This window comes from Mycteria americana, chromosome 22, assembly GCF_035582795.1.
Source record: "Mycteria americana isolate JAX WOST 10 ecotype Jacksonville Zoo and Gardens chromosome 22, USCA_MyAme_1.0, whole genome shotgun sequence".
Taxonomy (NCBI): domain Eukaryota; kingdom Metazoa; phylum Chordata; class Aves; order Ciconiiformes; family Ciconiidae; genus Mycteria; species Mycteria americana.
The window spans coordinates 1,397,854-1,410,026 of record NC_134386.1 but is presented as its reverse complement, the minus strand read 5'-3'; the positions used below and the strand labels follow the sequence as shown (position 1 = coordinate 1,410,026).

General features: G+C 73.4%; 1 protein-coding gene across 1 annotated transcript; it reads right to left on the bottom strand.

The window, feature by feature from the left end:
- Nucleotides 1-424: 424 nt before the first annotated feature.
- On the bottom strand, nt 425-6,470 carry NR1D1 (nuclear receptor subfamily 1 group D member 1). The gene is made up of 8 exons (XM_075522823.1): nt 6,092-6,470; nt 3,550-3,882; nt 3,372-3,460; nt 3,146-3,290; nt 2,241-2,701; nt 1,919-2,104; nt 1,106-1,316; nt 425-1,021 (listed from the first exon to the last, which is right to left on the bottom strand). The coding sequence occupies exons 1-8, from the start codon at nt 6,117-6,119 to the stop codon at nt 822-824; spliced, it is 1,653 nt and encodes a 550-aa protein (XP_075378938.1). The 5' UTR covers nt 6,120-6,470; the 3' UTR covers nt 425-821.
- Between the last annotated feature and the right edge of the window lie 5,703 nt (nt 6,471-12,173).

Sequence of the window (12,173 nt, the reverse complement as noted above, 5' to 3'; positions counted from 1 at the left end):
CGTTTCGCGTCGCCATCGCACGTCCAGCGTCGGCCCCGGCTACGCCCGGAGGGGGACAGGACCGGTGCCCCCCCCCCCCCCCCGCCACCTCCCCGGGCCATCCCCGCGTCCCCCGTCCCCGCGTCCCCCGTCCCCCCCAAGCACATACCTCATGGCTCCCGGAGCTACCCCTGCTTGGGGCTGCGTCGAGCCCAGCCGGCACGGCTCGGCACGTCCCGGCACGGCTCGGCACGGCCCAGCGCGGGATCCCCCTGCTATGCATGGTGCCGCGGTGGCGGTGGGGGCCGCGGCCGGCGTCGCTGAATGTAGGGCGCGGGATGGGGGGGCCGCTGAGCTCCGTGACAATCACAGTCTGTGACGTGCGATTTTAAACCCTTTTGTGTTTTGGTCAGGATTTTAAAGAAAGATATTTTTATGGTAATTGTTGCTGGTCTATTTTACTATATATTTATGTAATAAATATATGATGAAAAAAAAAAAAAAAAACAAAACAACCAAACCCAACCAAACCCACCCACACAGCTCGGCTGGATCCGGCCTCTGCTTTCCACCGCTGGCTGCCGGAGTGGGGGGTCCGGGGTGGGGGAACCCCCCTGGTGCTGCCAGCGGAGCCGTGGGGCTGGCGCCCAGCTTGGGGGGGGGTGTCCTGGCATCCCAGCGCCCACCTGGGGGGTGCAGCCCCCTGGGAGTCCGGCGGGCGCTGTGGGGTTCGTGCTGCCCCTCGGGGGGCTCGTGCGCGTGTGCGTCCCCCCCCCCCGCCCGCGGTGCTATGTACAGGGGTGGCGGGTGCGCGGGGGGGGTCCCTGGGGTCCGTTGGGGCCCTACTGGGCGTCGATGCGGAAGGAGAGCAGCTTCTCGGAGTGGAGGTTGTTGAGGGTGCGCAGGTCCGGCAGCTTCAGCAGCAGCTTGGTGAACCGCGATGTCTCCGCCGGGTGCGTCTTCAGCACGAGGGCACGCAGGGCGCGGATCAGCGTCTCCTGCAGCTGCTCCACCGATGCCGTGTCCTCCATGCCCGAGCGGTCTGCAGGGACGGGGCGTCAGCGGGCGGGCGGCGACCCCACCACCCCCCCCCCCCCGGTTCCCCCCGCATCGCCCCGGCTCCCACCTGCCGAGACCAGGACGACGGCGGTGAAGAGCCCCAGCTCCTCGTCGGTGAGGTCGAGGGCGCTGAGCTTCTCGCTGAACTCGAACATGGAGCTGAGGAGGTCGCCCATGCCCATGCCCCACAGCTCCTCCAGGCTGTACTTCGTCCGGCTCATGAACGTCACCGTCTGCTCCTTCACGTTGAACAGCGAGGCGAAGCGAACCATCAGCACCTGCAGCACACGCGGTGTCAGCGGGAACGGGGCGCCGTGCCGTGCCGGGGAGCATCCTGCAGCGCCGTGGGCACCGTGCGATGCCGTGGGGCACCGTGCAATGCCGCTCCGTGCCACGGCTCCCGTGCCGTGGGGCACCGTGCAATGCCGGGGGGGCATCCTGCAATGCTGTGGGCTACTGCGCAGTGCCACGGGGCACCGTACGATGCCGTGCTCCGTGCCACAGCTCCGTGCCATGGGGCACCGTGCAATGCTGTGGGGCACTACGGTGGTCCGTGGGGCACCGTGCCATGCTGTGGGGTATTATGCAATGCCGTGGGGCACCACGCCAGGCTGTGAGGCACTGTGCAATGCCACGGGGAACCGTGCCCGTGCCGTGGGGCTCCGTGCCAGTCCGTGGGGCACCATGCAACGCCACGGGGTACCGTGCCAGGCCGTGGGGCACCGTGCAGTATCGTGGGACTTCATGCTGGGCTGTGGGGCACCGTGCAATGCCGTGGAGCACCGTGCCAGCCCGTGGAGGACCATGCAGTGCGTGGGACTTCGTGCCGCGCCACAGGGCGCCGTGCCCTCCATCGAGCGCTGGCCGTCCCGGGACGTACCTCGAAGGTGCCGGCCTTGAGCAGGGTGACCTGGTCGTGCTGGGAGAGGGCCTGGAAGCCGGGAATGTGCTTGGCGAACTCGACCACCTCGCGGACAGCGGGCGTGAAGCTGAGGGAGAAATCCTCCCAGATCTCCTGCACCGAGCGCCCGCTGCGGCCGGGCGGGTGGCTGTTCATGGGGCAGGCCTGCGGGCGACGGCACGGCTCAGCCCGGCGCCACGGGGCTCCCCCGGCCCCGCCGCCGCGGCACAGACAAGGCGATTAGTGCGATTAGCGGCTAAAAATACCCGGGAGGGGGAGCGGGAGCCCCCCGGGCGCTCACCGGCAGGACGTCCTTGGTGCCGCGGGGCCAGGGGCAGCCCCGCACCGGGGGCTCGGGGTAGGCGGGGGGGCAGAGCCGGGGCTCGGGGGGGCCGGGGGCCCAGGCGGGGGGCGCGTCCCAGCGCAGGAGGCCGCTCTCGCAGGCCGGGGGGGGTCCCAGCTTGTCGTGTGCGTAGACGAAGATCTCCTTGTGGGCCTTGGCCACCTGCGCGATGACATCCTCGGTGGCCCCCCCGGGGCTGGGCGAGCGGGGGGGCGTCAGCTGCTGGGGGAACTGGGAGAAGCAGGCGGGGGGGGCGAGCGGCGGGGGGCCGGGGGGTGGTGCACGGCCCCCGCCCAGCGCTGGACCCTCGCCGGGGCCGGGCATCCCCGGTGGGGCACTGCCCATGCCGCTCATGGCGCTCTGCATCTCCGCCAGCATCCGCTGCTTCTCCCGCTTGGGGATGCGCCCGAAGCGCACCGCTGCAGGGGACACCGGCGTTACCGGGCAGCCCGGGCACACTGACACCCCCCCCCCCCCCCGCCCCAGCCCTGCGCGATACGGGGGCCAGGGGCTGCCGGGAATGCGGCTGCATCCCTACACCCCCCGGCTTGGAGGGGACGTGCAGCCCCGAGCACGGGGGGACCCGTCCCTGGAGGGGACGTACAGCCCCGAGCACAGCGCAGGGGGGGACGCGTCCCATGGGGCGTGCACGGCAGACAGGGGGACCCAGTCCTGGAGGGGACGTACGGCCTCAAGCACAGGGCACCCATCCCGGGAGGGGACGTACAGCCTTGATCGGGGGGGGGGACGACACACCCATCCCGGGAGGGGACGTACAGCCCTGGGGGATCGCACCCCCGGAGGGGATGTGCAGCACTGAACGTGGGGTCCCTGGATCTGGGGGGTCCCGGGGCCGAGCTCACCGTCACGGGACATGCCGACCAGCAGGCACTTCTTGAAGCGGCATTGCTGGCAACGGTTGCGGTTGATGCGGACGATGGAGCAGTTCTCGTTCTTGAGGCACTTCTTGTACTGGATGTTCTGCTGGATGCTGCGGCGGAAGAAGCCCTGCGGGGCACGGGGGGTGTCACTCGGGGCCCCCCCCAGCACGGCAGGGGCTCCGCGCCGCCCCGGCCCCATCCCCGGTACCTTGCAGCCCTCGCAGGCGTGGACACCGTAGTGGAAGCCAGAGGCGACGTCCCCGCAGACCTTGCAGAGCAGCACCATCCCGTTCAGCTCTGCCGAGGGACGGGGGGGAGCGGGGTCACGGGGTGCCCGCTTTGGGGGGGGGACGCCACCCGCCGCCCCCCCCGCCCGCCCCACTCACTGGTGACGGTGCCGCCGGCTTTGCTGGGCGAGCTGCGGCGCCGCTCGTCCGCGGGGACCTGCTGCACCCCGGGGAAGTTCACCGAGGAGCCGTACGATGAGGAGGAGGAGGAGGAGGAGGAGGATGAAGGGGAGCCATCCTCACGGGGGGCCAGCGAGCCCCCGCCGTAGGCACGGGAATCCTGGAGGGAGCCGGTGGGCGACGGGGGAAAGTAGGTGGGGAAGGGCTGGGAGCCCGACTGGGAGCTGCTGTTGGAGCTGTCGCTGCAGAGCGAGACGGGGCTGGTGCGGTTGGGCGAGGTGCCGCTGGAGCCCACGTAGCTGATCACACCGCCTGCGGGCAGAGCAGCAGGGCCACACATGCAGCGAGCTGCGCCGGGCTCAGCCTCCCCCGGCCGAGAGGGGACCCCGAGACGGGGATCGCAGCCCTAGGCGGGATGGGCAGGGGGTCCTCGGGGAAGCAACCCCGGATGCATCCCGGACCCACGGGCGTCCCGCTGCACCGCAGCCGCGCGTGCGCTGCCCGCCCTCGGTCGGGCACCGCGCCCGCCGGCTGCCACGGGTGCCGGCCCCACGTGGGACGGGGACAGCCGGGTTGCCTGGGTGTGTGCCGGCCGGGGACACAGGCACGGCACCCCGGAAGCGCCCACGGGAGGAATACGGGCCGGGAACCCGCCGGAGTCATAACCAGGAGATCACGGCGGTTGCAGCCGCCGGCTCCAGCCCCGTGCCCGCGGCACAGCCCTGCTCTCAGCCCCACGGGTCCAGACAGAGCCCCACGGCGCGGCGCGACCCCCCCACGGCACCGGCGCGGGGGGTCACAGCGCAGCCCCCTCGGTTGGGGGGACGCAGCCCCGCTGCAGGGCTGCAGCAAAGGGAGCTCCGCACGAGGGAACGCCGCAAAGGTGGGGACCAGCGCGGGGGGCACACGCTCAGCCCCGGTGCTGCGCCCACGCCGGCCCTGGCAGAGGTCACAGCCCCCCCCACACCCCCCCCACCCCATTCCCCCTCCACGCACGGGGTAGCGGCAGCGGCACCGGGCCACGGCTCCGGCTGACTCAGTGCCGGGACACGTGGAAGGCGACATTGGGGACACAGGGGATGGCCGGGGCCATGTGTCTCCCGCCGCACACGGTGCCGCTGGCACGGATGCCGCGAGCCGGAGCCAGCTTGCCACCGTGGGTACATGATTCACCGAGCCACCTCCATAAAGGGGGTCACCGAATTGGGGACAGTGGGTCCCATACCACCACCACCCCACCCCCCCTCAGGATTGCAGCTCCTGGGGACCCCCAGCTGCTGGGACACCAAAATACTGGGGGGATCCCCCCGCCCCGAAGCCCCGGGACCCCCCCAAAGGGGGGGTCCCGGGGCTTCGGGGCGGGGGGATCCCCCCAAGGGGTTGCATCAGGACGCGGGGGTCATTCCCGACCCCGCAGCACCGGGACCCCCTGGGGACCCCCCCCTCCAAGCAGCCGCCCCGCCGCTCTCCGCCTTCCCCCCCCCCCAGCTCAGGCGGCCTCACGCCGCCGCCCCACGTGCTCGCGCCGCACGTGGCCTCCCGCGGTCCCGCCCCTTCACGCTTTGCCCCGCCCCCTCCCCTCCATTGGCTTATCGCGGCGCCCCGCCCCTTCTCGTTGCCCCGGAGATAAGCCCCCCCCCCTCACCCCCCCCCCGCGTTGAAAAGGGCGAGTGGAACGCGGCGTCCCCGCTTCCGGGTGTGACGTCACGAGGGGGGGAAAGCGATGATGTCATGAGGCGACCAATGGGCGGGGGCGGGGCGGGGCTGCGGGGAAAACAAACTCCGCACGTGGCAGCGGCGGGGAGGGGGACACGTGCCGGGGGGGGGGGGGGAAGGGGGGGCATCGCCTCCGTTCCCGCCCCCCCCCCCCCCCCCCCCCGTTCCCCCCCGCACCTCCCGGTGCGCGTCCCCGCGCGGGGCGCCCCGGCACGCGTGGCACCGCCTCCGCCGCCCACGGACTGCCCGGTCCCCGCTTGCCCCCGTCCCGGAGCGCTCCCCGCCGGTCCCGGGACAGCCCGGGGCAGCGATCCCGGTCCTCACCCTTCCTACCCCCGCGCCCCGGCGTTCAGGACTCCCCGGTCCCGGTCTCCGTCCCTCCTGCCCCGGCGACTGGTGTTCAGGTCGCCCCGGTGGCCAAGACGCCCCGGTGCCAGCGCGCATCCCTCCCTCCCTCTCTCCCTCCCGGGGACTCCCCGGCCCCGCTGCCCGATCCTTACCCCGCTATGCAGGACCGCCCGGTCCCGGTAGGAAGGAGCCCCGTTCCGGGATGCGGTCCCGGCTGCGCATCCTGCCCGGTCGGGCGTGCAGGACCCCCCGGTCCCGGTGTCCGGCCCCCTCCGACTCGCGGTCTCAGCGCGCAGCCCCCTCGCTGCGGTCCCGGTGCACCGACCCCGGACTCCGCTCCGCCGCTCGCGACCGCTCCCGGTGCCGGTGCCCGCACGGTCCCGGCGCTCACGGCCGCGGGCGGGGAGGGGAAAGGGGGGGGCGGTGGGGTGGGGGAGAGCTCCGGCGGGGCACTGACCTGTGCTGCCGGCCTCGGGGGCGGCCATCCTCGGGGCTGGGGGGGAGGGGGGGGGTGCGGGGGGGGGGGCTCCGCCGAGCCTCCCGCAGCCGGTACCGCGCCGAAGGGGGCCGAGGCGAGGGGAGCCGCGCCGAGCCGTGCCGCGCCGCCGCCCGGCGAGGGCTGTTGTGCGCCCGCCGCCCGCCCCGCCGCCCGCCCGGCACCGGCCGCGGCTGCGCACTGGGCCGCACGCGGCGCCGCCGCCTCCCCCATGTGATTCCCGGGGAGAGCCTCGTGCCCCAGTGACACACTTTCCGCCGGCGGCCCCGGCCCCGCGCCGCCGCCGGGGAGCCCGGGCACGAGGGGGACCCCCACGGCGGGGCCGCCGGCCGGCCCGCGGGGAGCGGCACCGGCAGCCGGAGCGGCAGCCGGGACCCTCCCCTGCACCGGCCCCGGCCCCGGCCCCGGCCCCTGCAGCACGGACGCCCGGGCGCTGCGTTAGCACCGGGCAGAGGCGGGGGGACCCGGGCGTGGCACTGTCCCCTGCAGCGGGGACACCCGAGCGTGGCACTGGCACCCCCGTCACCTTGCGTGGCACCGTCCTCTGCAGCGGGGACGCTGGGGGACACCCGTGGCCCTGCACAGCAGGGTCCCTACACTGGGGACACTCAGGCATGGCACTGTCCCCTGCACTGGGGACACCCAGGCACAGCACTGGCACTGCTGTCACCTTGCGTGGCACTGTCCCCTGCACTGGGGACACTGGGGGACACCTGTCACCCTGCACAGCAGGGTCCCTGCACTGGGGACACCCGGGCATGGCACTGTCCCCTGGGGACACTGGGGGACACCTGTGGCCCTGCACAGCAGGGTCCCTGCACTCTGGGGACACCCAGGCATGGCACTGTCCCCTGCACTGGGGACACCCAGGCACAGCACTGGCACTGCTGTCACCTTGCGTGGCACTGTCCCCTGCACTGGGGACCCTGGGGGACACCTGTCACCCTGCACAGCAGGGTCCCTGCACTGGGGACACCCAGGCACGGCACTGGCACCCCTGGCACCCTGCACTGCACCGTCCCCTGGGGACACCTGGGGACACCTGGGCACCCTTGTCACCCAGCAGAGCACGGTCCCCGCACAGGGAACACCCCAGCACGACACCGTCCCCTGCACTGGGGCCACCCAGGCACAGTGTGGCACCAGCACCGCAGGACCCCCCGCACCAGGGATGCCGGTGCACGGCACAGCCCCTGGCACAGCCCCAGCGCACGCCACGGCACGGCACGGCCGGACCCCTGCCCAACCAGCCCGGCTCAGCCCCCTGCTGTGCCCCCCGCCCCCCCCATGTCCCCCGTGCCCAGCCTGTCCCCAGTGCCACCAGGGCGACGCGCTGCCCACGGCGAGTGCCCGGCGTGGCACGTGCCTGGCAGCCGCGGCCCAGCCTGGCTCCGCTCCCGGCTGCCGCAGGGGCTGCGGTGCCGTGCTGTGCCCACCGCCACGGTGCCGGGGCAGAGCCGTCGAGCAGATCTGGGTCACGGCACCAGGGCCAGCCCAGCCCGGCGGTGCTGGGGTCTCCGTGGGTGCCCATGGTGCCGGGGGGGGGGTGGTGTTTCAGGGGTGCCAGTACCCTCCTGGGTGCCACGTGCCGGGTGCTGCCCTGGCCCCCAGCCAGGAGGAGAAGGTGCAGAGCACGGACGTGCCAGCGCTGGGAAATCCTCGGAGCTAATCCCGCGGGAGGGGAGGCCTGGGGCGCCCTGGCCATGCTGGGAGCCGTCGGCAGGGTTGTGCCGGGAGCCCGCGGGGTGCCCGGGGGGGACACGCACCGGAGCTCCGCGCCCCGAGGAGCCCCTGGTGCCAGCCCTGGAGGGTGCGTGGGGCCATTCCTCAGCTGGGGGCCCCCGGGGACTCTCGCTGGGTGCTGGGGCTGCTCCCGGCTCGTGGGGCACCCCATGGCACTGGGGTGGTGGGGACACCCCGTCACCCCGCAGGAAGTGCCCTCGCCCTGAGTCACCGGGCGGTTGCGCGGTGCCCTGGCCACACTGCGGCCGGCACCTGCAGCAGGGAGAAACCCTGGTGGCTCCCGGAAGGATGTGTGGGGCCAGGCTGGCACAGGGACCAGGGGACCCGGGTGGCCACCTCCCCCGGGATGGGTGACCCTCACTGCCCCGTCCCCGCTCGCGGTGGTCAGCCATGTCCAGCCATGCCCTGGCTGCCCTGAGCGTGGAGGTGCCACTGGCCCCACACGGCGCCTCGTTCCCCTCCCGGCACGTTCCTGGGCCGTGGCAATTAGCCGTGACTCAGCCGCTCATCTGGGTTCGGAAAATAACCCTGCGCATGGCGCTGCGGCACACGGCACACGGCACACGGCACGGAGCCGGCCCTGCACAGTGGTGCTCGGCCGGATCCCGGGGGTCCCTGGAATGGGTGTGGGGCTGGGAGGGACGAGATAAATCCCACGGGGTCCTGCCGTGGGGTCCCACCGTGGGGTCCCGCTGTGGGGCTGGGACCCCGGCACAGTGGGTGGGTCTGAGGGTGCTGTGAGCAGGACCCCCAGGCTGGGCGCAGCCGGGACATCCCGGCAGCAGGGCGGGGATGCCGGCTGGGGACGGTCCGTGGGCAGCAGGGCCGGGGCGAGGGGGCCACCAAAGCCACGGGGACAGCGGGGTGCGGCAGCTGGGCACGTGCCCGCTGTGCCCTGCACCGGACCCTCGGCAGCCCCATGGCTGAGCCATCCCAGGGACCCTCCCGGAGGCCAGGGCTGTGCCCCGGGGAGCTCCCCGTGGGTCCCCGTGCACCCCGACACGGCTGTGCCCGTGCCAGTCGGTCCGTGGCGTGGACGGGACACCTCGACCCCCTCCACGGTTGTCACGTGCCACCACGCTCAGGTGCCAGGCGAGCCCTGCCCGGAGCGGTGGGGGGACACACGTCACCCCAGCCCCTGCCACCGGCGCTGGCCCTGCTCGAGGGCAGCAGCCGGCTGTGCCCTTGCCCCCTCCCATGCCGTGCCCTCCTGACTGCACCCCCCTACCACCCCCGGCCCCCCGCTTCGACATCCCCCCAGGACGGGCTGGGCCCGGCCCCCTCCCCTGCAGCAGGGTCCCCGCTGCCCCTCGGGGACAAGGAGGCGGCGGAAGAATCAGCTCGCCGGCGTGAGGGCCAGCGGCCGCGTGCCCCGGTGCCCGGGTTGCCGGTGGTGCCGTGCGGCCGTGCCACGTGACTGTGCGCTCCGCTTGCCAGCGAACGCCTTCGTGCAGAGGGATTTATTTTTACTCTGGGCTGGCCGGGTTGTTTACCTTGTTGTACCTTTTCCAGGAAAGGGGGGGTGTCTCTGCCAGGGACGGGGGGTTTGTTCCTGCCTGTTGCCCCCCGGCCCCGGGCTGGGCACTGGGGGTCCGGCAGGGTGCAGACCCCCCTCAGCGCTGTAGCCCCAGCACCCCTCCGTGCTTGGGCACCCTCCAAACCCACTGCTGGGCTCCAGCATCCCCACGGGGCTGAGGATGCCGGGTCTGGCTGGGTCCCTGTGCCGCCCCGGGGCACGTTGTGCCTCGGTTTCCCCAGCCACGGGTGTGATACCGCGGGGGGACAACCAGAGGTGCCGGGTCTCGCCCCGCTTGGGGGGTCCTGCACCCCCAAGCCCCCCTTTCGTCCCCACGGGATCCCACTGACGGCAGCGGGCGGGTGGGCAGGAGCCCCGGTGCCGTTGCGGGGTGCCGGGCAGGGGTGGGTGCTCGGGGTTTTGGGGTGTTTTCCTGCCGCGCAGCAGCAGCTCCGTGGCTGAAAAGCAGAGAGCAGCCCTGGCTCGTCCCCGCGGCTCTTGGCCGGGGCCGGCAGCTCCGCGCTGCCAGGGCTCGCCTTTCCCCTCCCTGCGGAAAGGGAAAAAAAATCAGGTAAACAAGGCGAGCCTGGCCCGGGCAGGGCGGGTGGGGGCACCCCACGGCAGGCGGGGGCACCCCACGGCGGGTGGGGGCACCCCACAGCACGCCGGCACTGCAGGACGGGGCAGATCTGGGTTGGGGGGCAGAGACCCCGGGAGGGGCAGGGTGTGGGGGTGCAGGGGTGCCCAGATCCGGGGAGGTGCAGGATTTGGGGGTGAATGCACCCCGGGAGGGTGCAAGGACCTGGGAATCCAGGGAGGGTGCAAGGTGCCCAGGAGGGTGCGGGGGTGCAGGATCTGGGGGTGCAGGGACCCCAGGAGGGTGCAGGGACCCAGAGATCGGGGGCTGCCGGGATATGGGGGTGCAGAAAGAGTGCAGGGGCCCGGCGGGGGGGGGACAACGATGACACACGACCCCCGGTGTGTTCACCATGCAGGGTGGTCCGGGAAGCCCCCACATGGGGAGCAGCCGGGGTGGGGGGGACGACCCCGTGGCCCCCTGCCTGCAGGGTGGGGCTGCGGCAGCGCTGGCCCCCCTCGCCCGCACCCCTCCTGGCCGCACCCCATAAATCTCCTGTGCTGCTGTTTGTGTTCCTATCGCAGCGCCACGGCCCCGGACCCCCGAGCCGCCGCAGGGAGGGGAGGACAGCGGCAGCACCGGGGGCCGCGGGGGCTCCTTTGACCTCACGGACCCCCCACCCCGGGACACGCAGGACGGAGAGCCCACTCCCCTTTCCCACGCCTCTGTAGCCCCATATCCAGCCTTCCCAAAGAGCAGCTCGGTGGGGACGTGGGGCAGCCCCCCACAGCCCCCGACCCCACGGAGGACACGGTGGCCACGGGTTTCGGGGCAGCGGGCCCGTTGGCGTTTGTGCTAGCCCATGTGAGCGGGTGCTCCTCTCCTCTCCTCTCCTCCTCCTCCTCCTCCTCCTCCTCGGGTGCAGGGAGCCCTCTCCATCCCAGCGAGCTGGTTGCGGCATCACGTGGCGCTGGCATGTGAGCCCTGCTCCATTTTTAGCCCCAGCAGCCTCCCAGCGCGGCGGGGCCTGCTGCAGAGCCATGTGCGGGCGGGTGCCCGGCCGGCACGTGGGCCTGCCGCAGCGGGGACGGGGCACCGGGAACCCCACGGCCCCGGGCTGGCGTGGCTACGCGTGGGCGAGCCGCGGCGGCCGGGCGCGTGTACGAGCGGGGCCGCGCGTGTGCGCGCAGCGGGACGGCACGGCCGTCCCTAAGGGCTTGGCGTGACCCACGGCACGGCGGGGAGAGCGGAGGGGGCTTCCTCTGCACCGGGCCGTGGGGAGGTGACACCGCCAGCGTGGCCCGGCCACCGCGGTGGAGGGGGGGGACCCCGTCAGTCATTGGGGGTGGGGGTGGGGGGGGCTGCTGTGCAAGGGGGGGGTGGGTGCAGGGGGACCCCCCCCCGGACCCCCCCTCCGTGAATGCAGCTCTGCGGAGAGGCACGTCCCCCACGTGTCCCCTGTGCGCGTCCCGGGTGCCACGGCCCTGTGTGTCGCGGGGGGGGGGTGGGGGGGGGGGTGTGTTCAGCGGAAGTGCTGCGTGTGCGTGCGTGTGCGTGTGCACACGTGTGCAAGATGGGGCTGCGGGGCGGGGGGGCTGCGTGCGTGGGCAGGGGGCTGCGGTGCCTGCAGGGCGCGCGTGTGCCTGCGGTGGGGGCTGCAGCCCCTCGGGGCGGGGGGGGGGGGCGGGGGGGGTGCGTGTGCATGCGTGTGCGTGTACATGCGTGTGCGTGTGTGCGGGGGCCGCAGTCTCTGCGGGGGGAGTGCGTGTGTGGGTGTGGGGGGGTGCACGCACTTGCACATGTACACCAGGAACTGCAGGCTCTGCAGGGCTGCGTGTGCGTGCGTGCGTGCACACGGGGGGGGCTGCAGACCCGCGGGGGTGTGGGGGCACACGGGGGGGCTGCAGACCCGCGGGGGTGTGTGTGGGGTGTGTACACACGGGGGGGCTGCAGACCCGCGGGGGGGTGGGCACACGGGGGGGCTGCAGACCCGCGGGGGTGTGTGTGGGGTGTGTACACACGGGGGGGGGGGCACTGGCGGAGCCCGGCTCACGCAGGACAATCCCGTCCCCGAAGAGCGGGACCTCCCCCCTCCTCGCCCTCCCTGCGTGGGGGGATCGTGGCGGTGGGTCCCAGCCCCCGCCCCACCGCCCGGCCCCCCCCCCCCCCCCCTCCTCGGGGCAGGGTCTCCCCGCGCCCCGCCGGGT

Bases quoted from the DNA above. Each gene is read 5' to 3' on its own strand.
- NR1D1 (XM_075522823.1), bottom strand. From the start codon at position 6,119: ATGGCCGCCCCCGAGGCCGGCAGCACAG. The intron at 3,883-6,091 runs GTCAGTGCCCCG...CTCTGCCCGCAG, and splicing joins CCCCGAGGCCGGCAGCACAG to GCGGTGTGATCAGCTACGTG. The intron at 1,317-1,918 runs GTACGTCCCGGG...CGTGTGCTGCAG, and splicing joins TCAAGGCCGGCACCTTCGAG to GTGCTGATGGTTCGCTTCGC.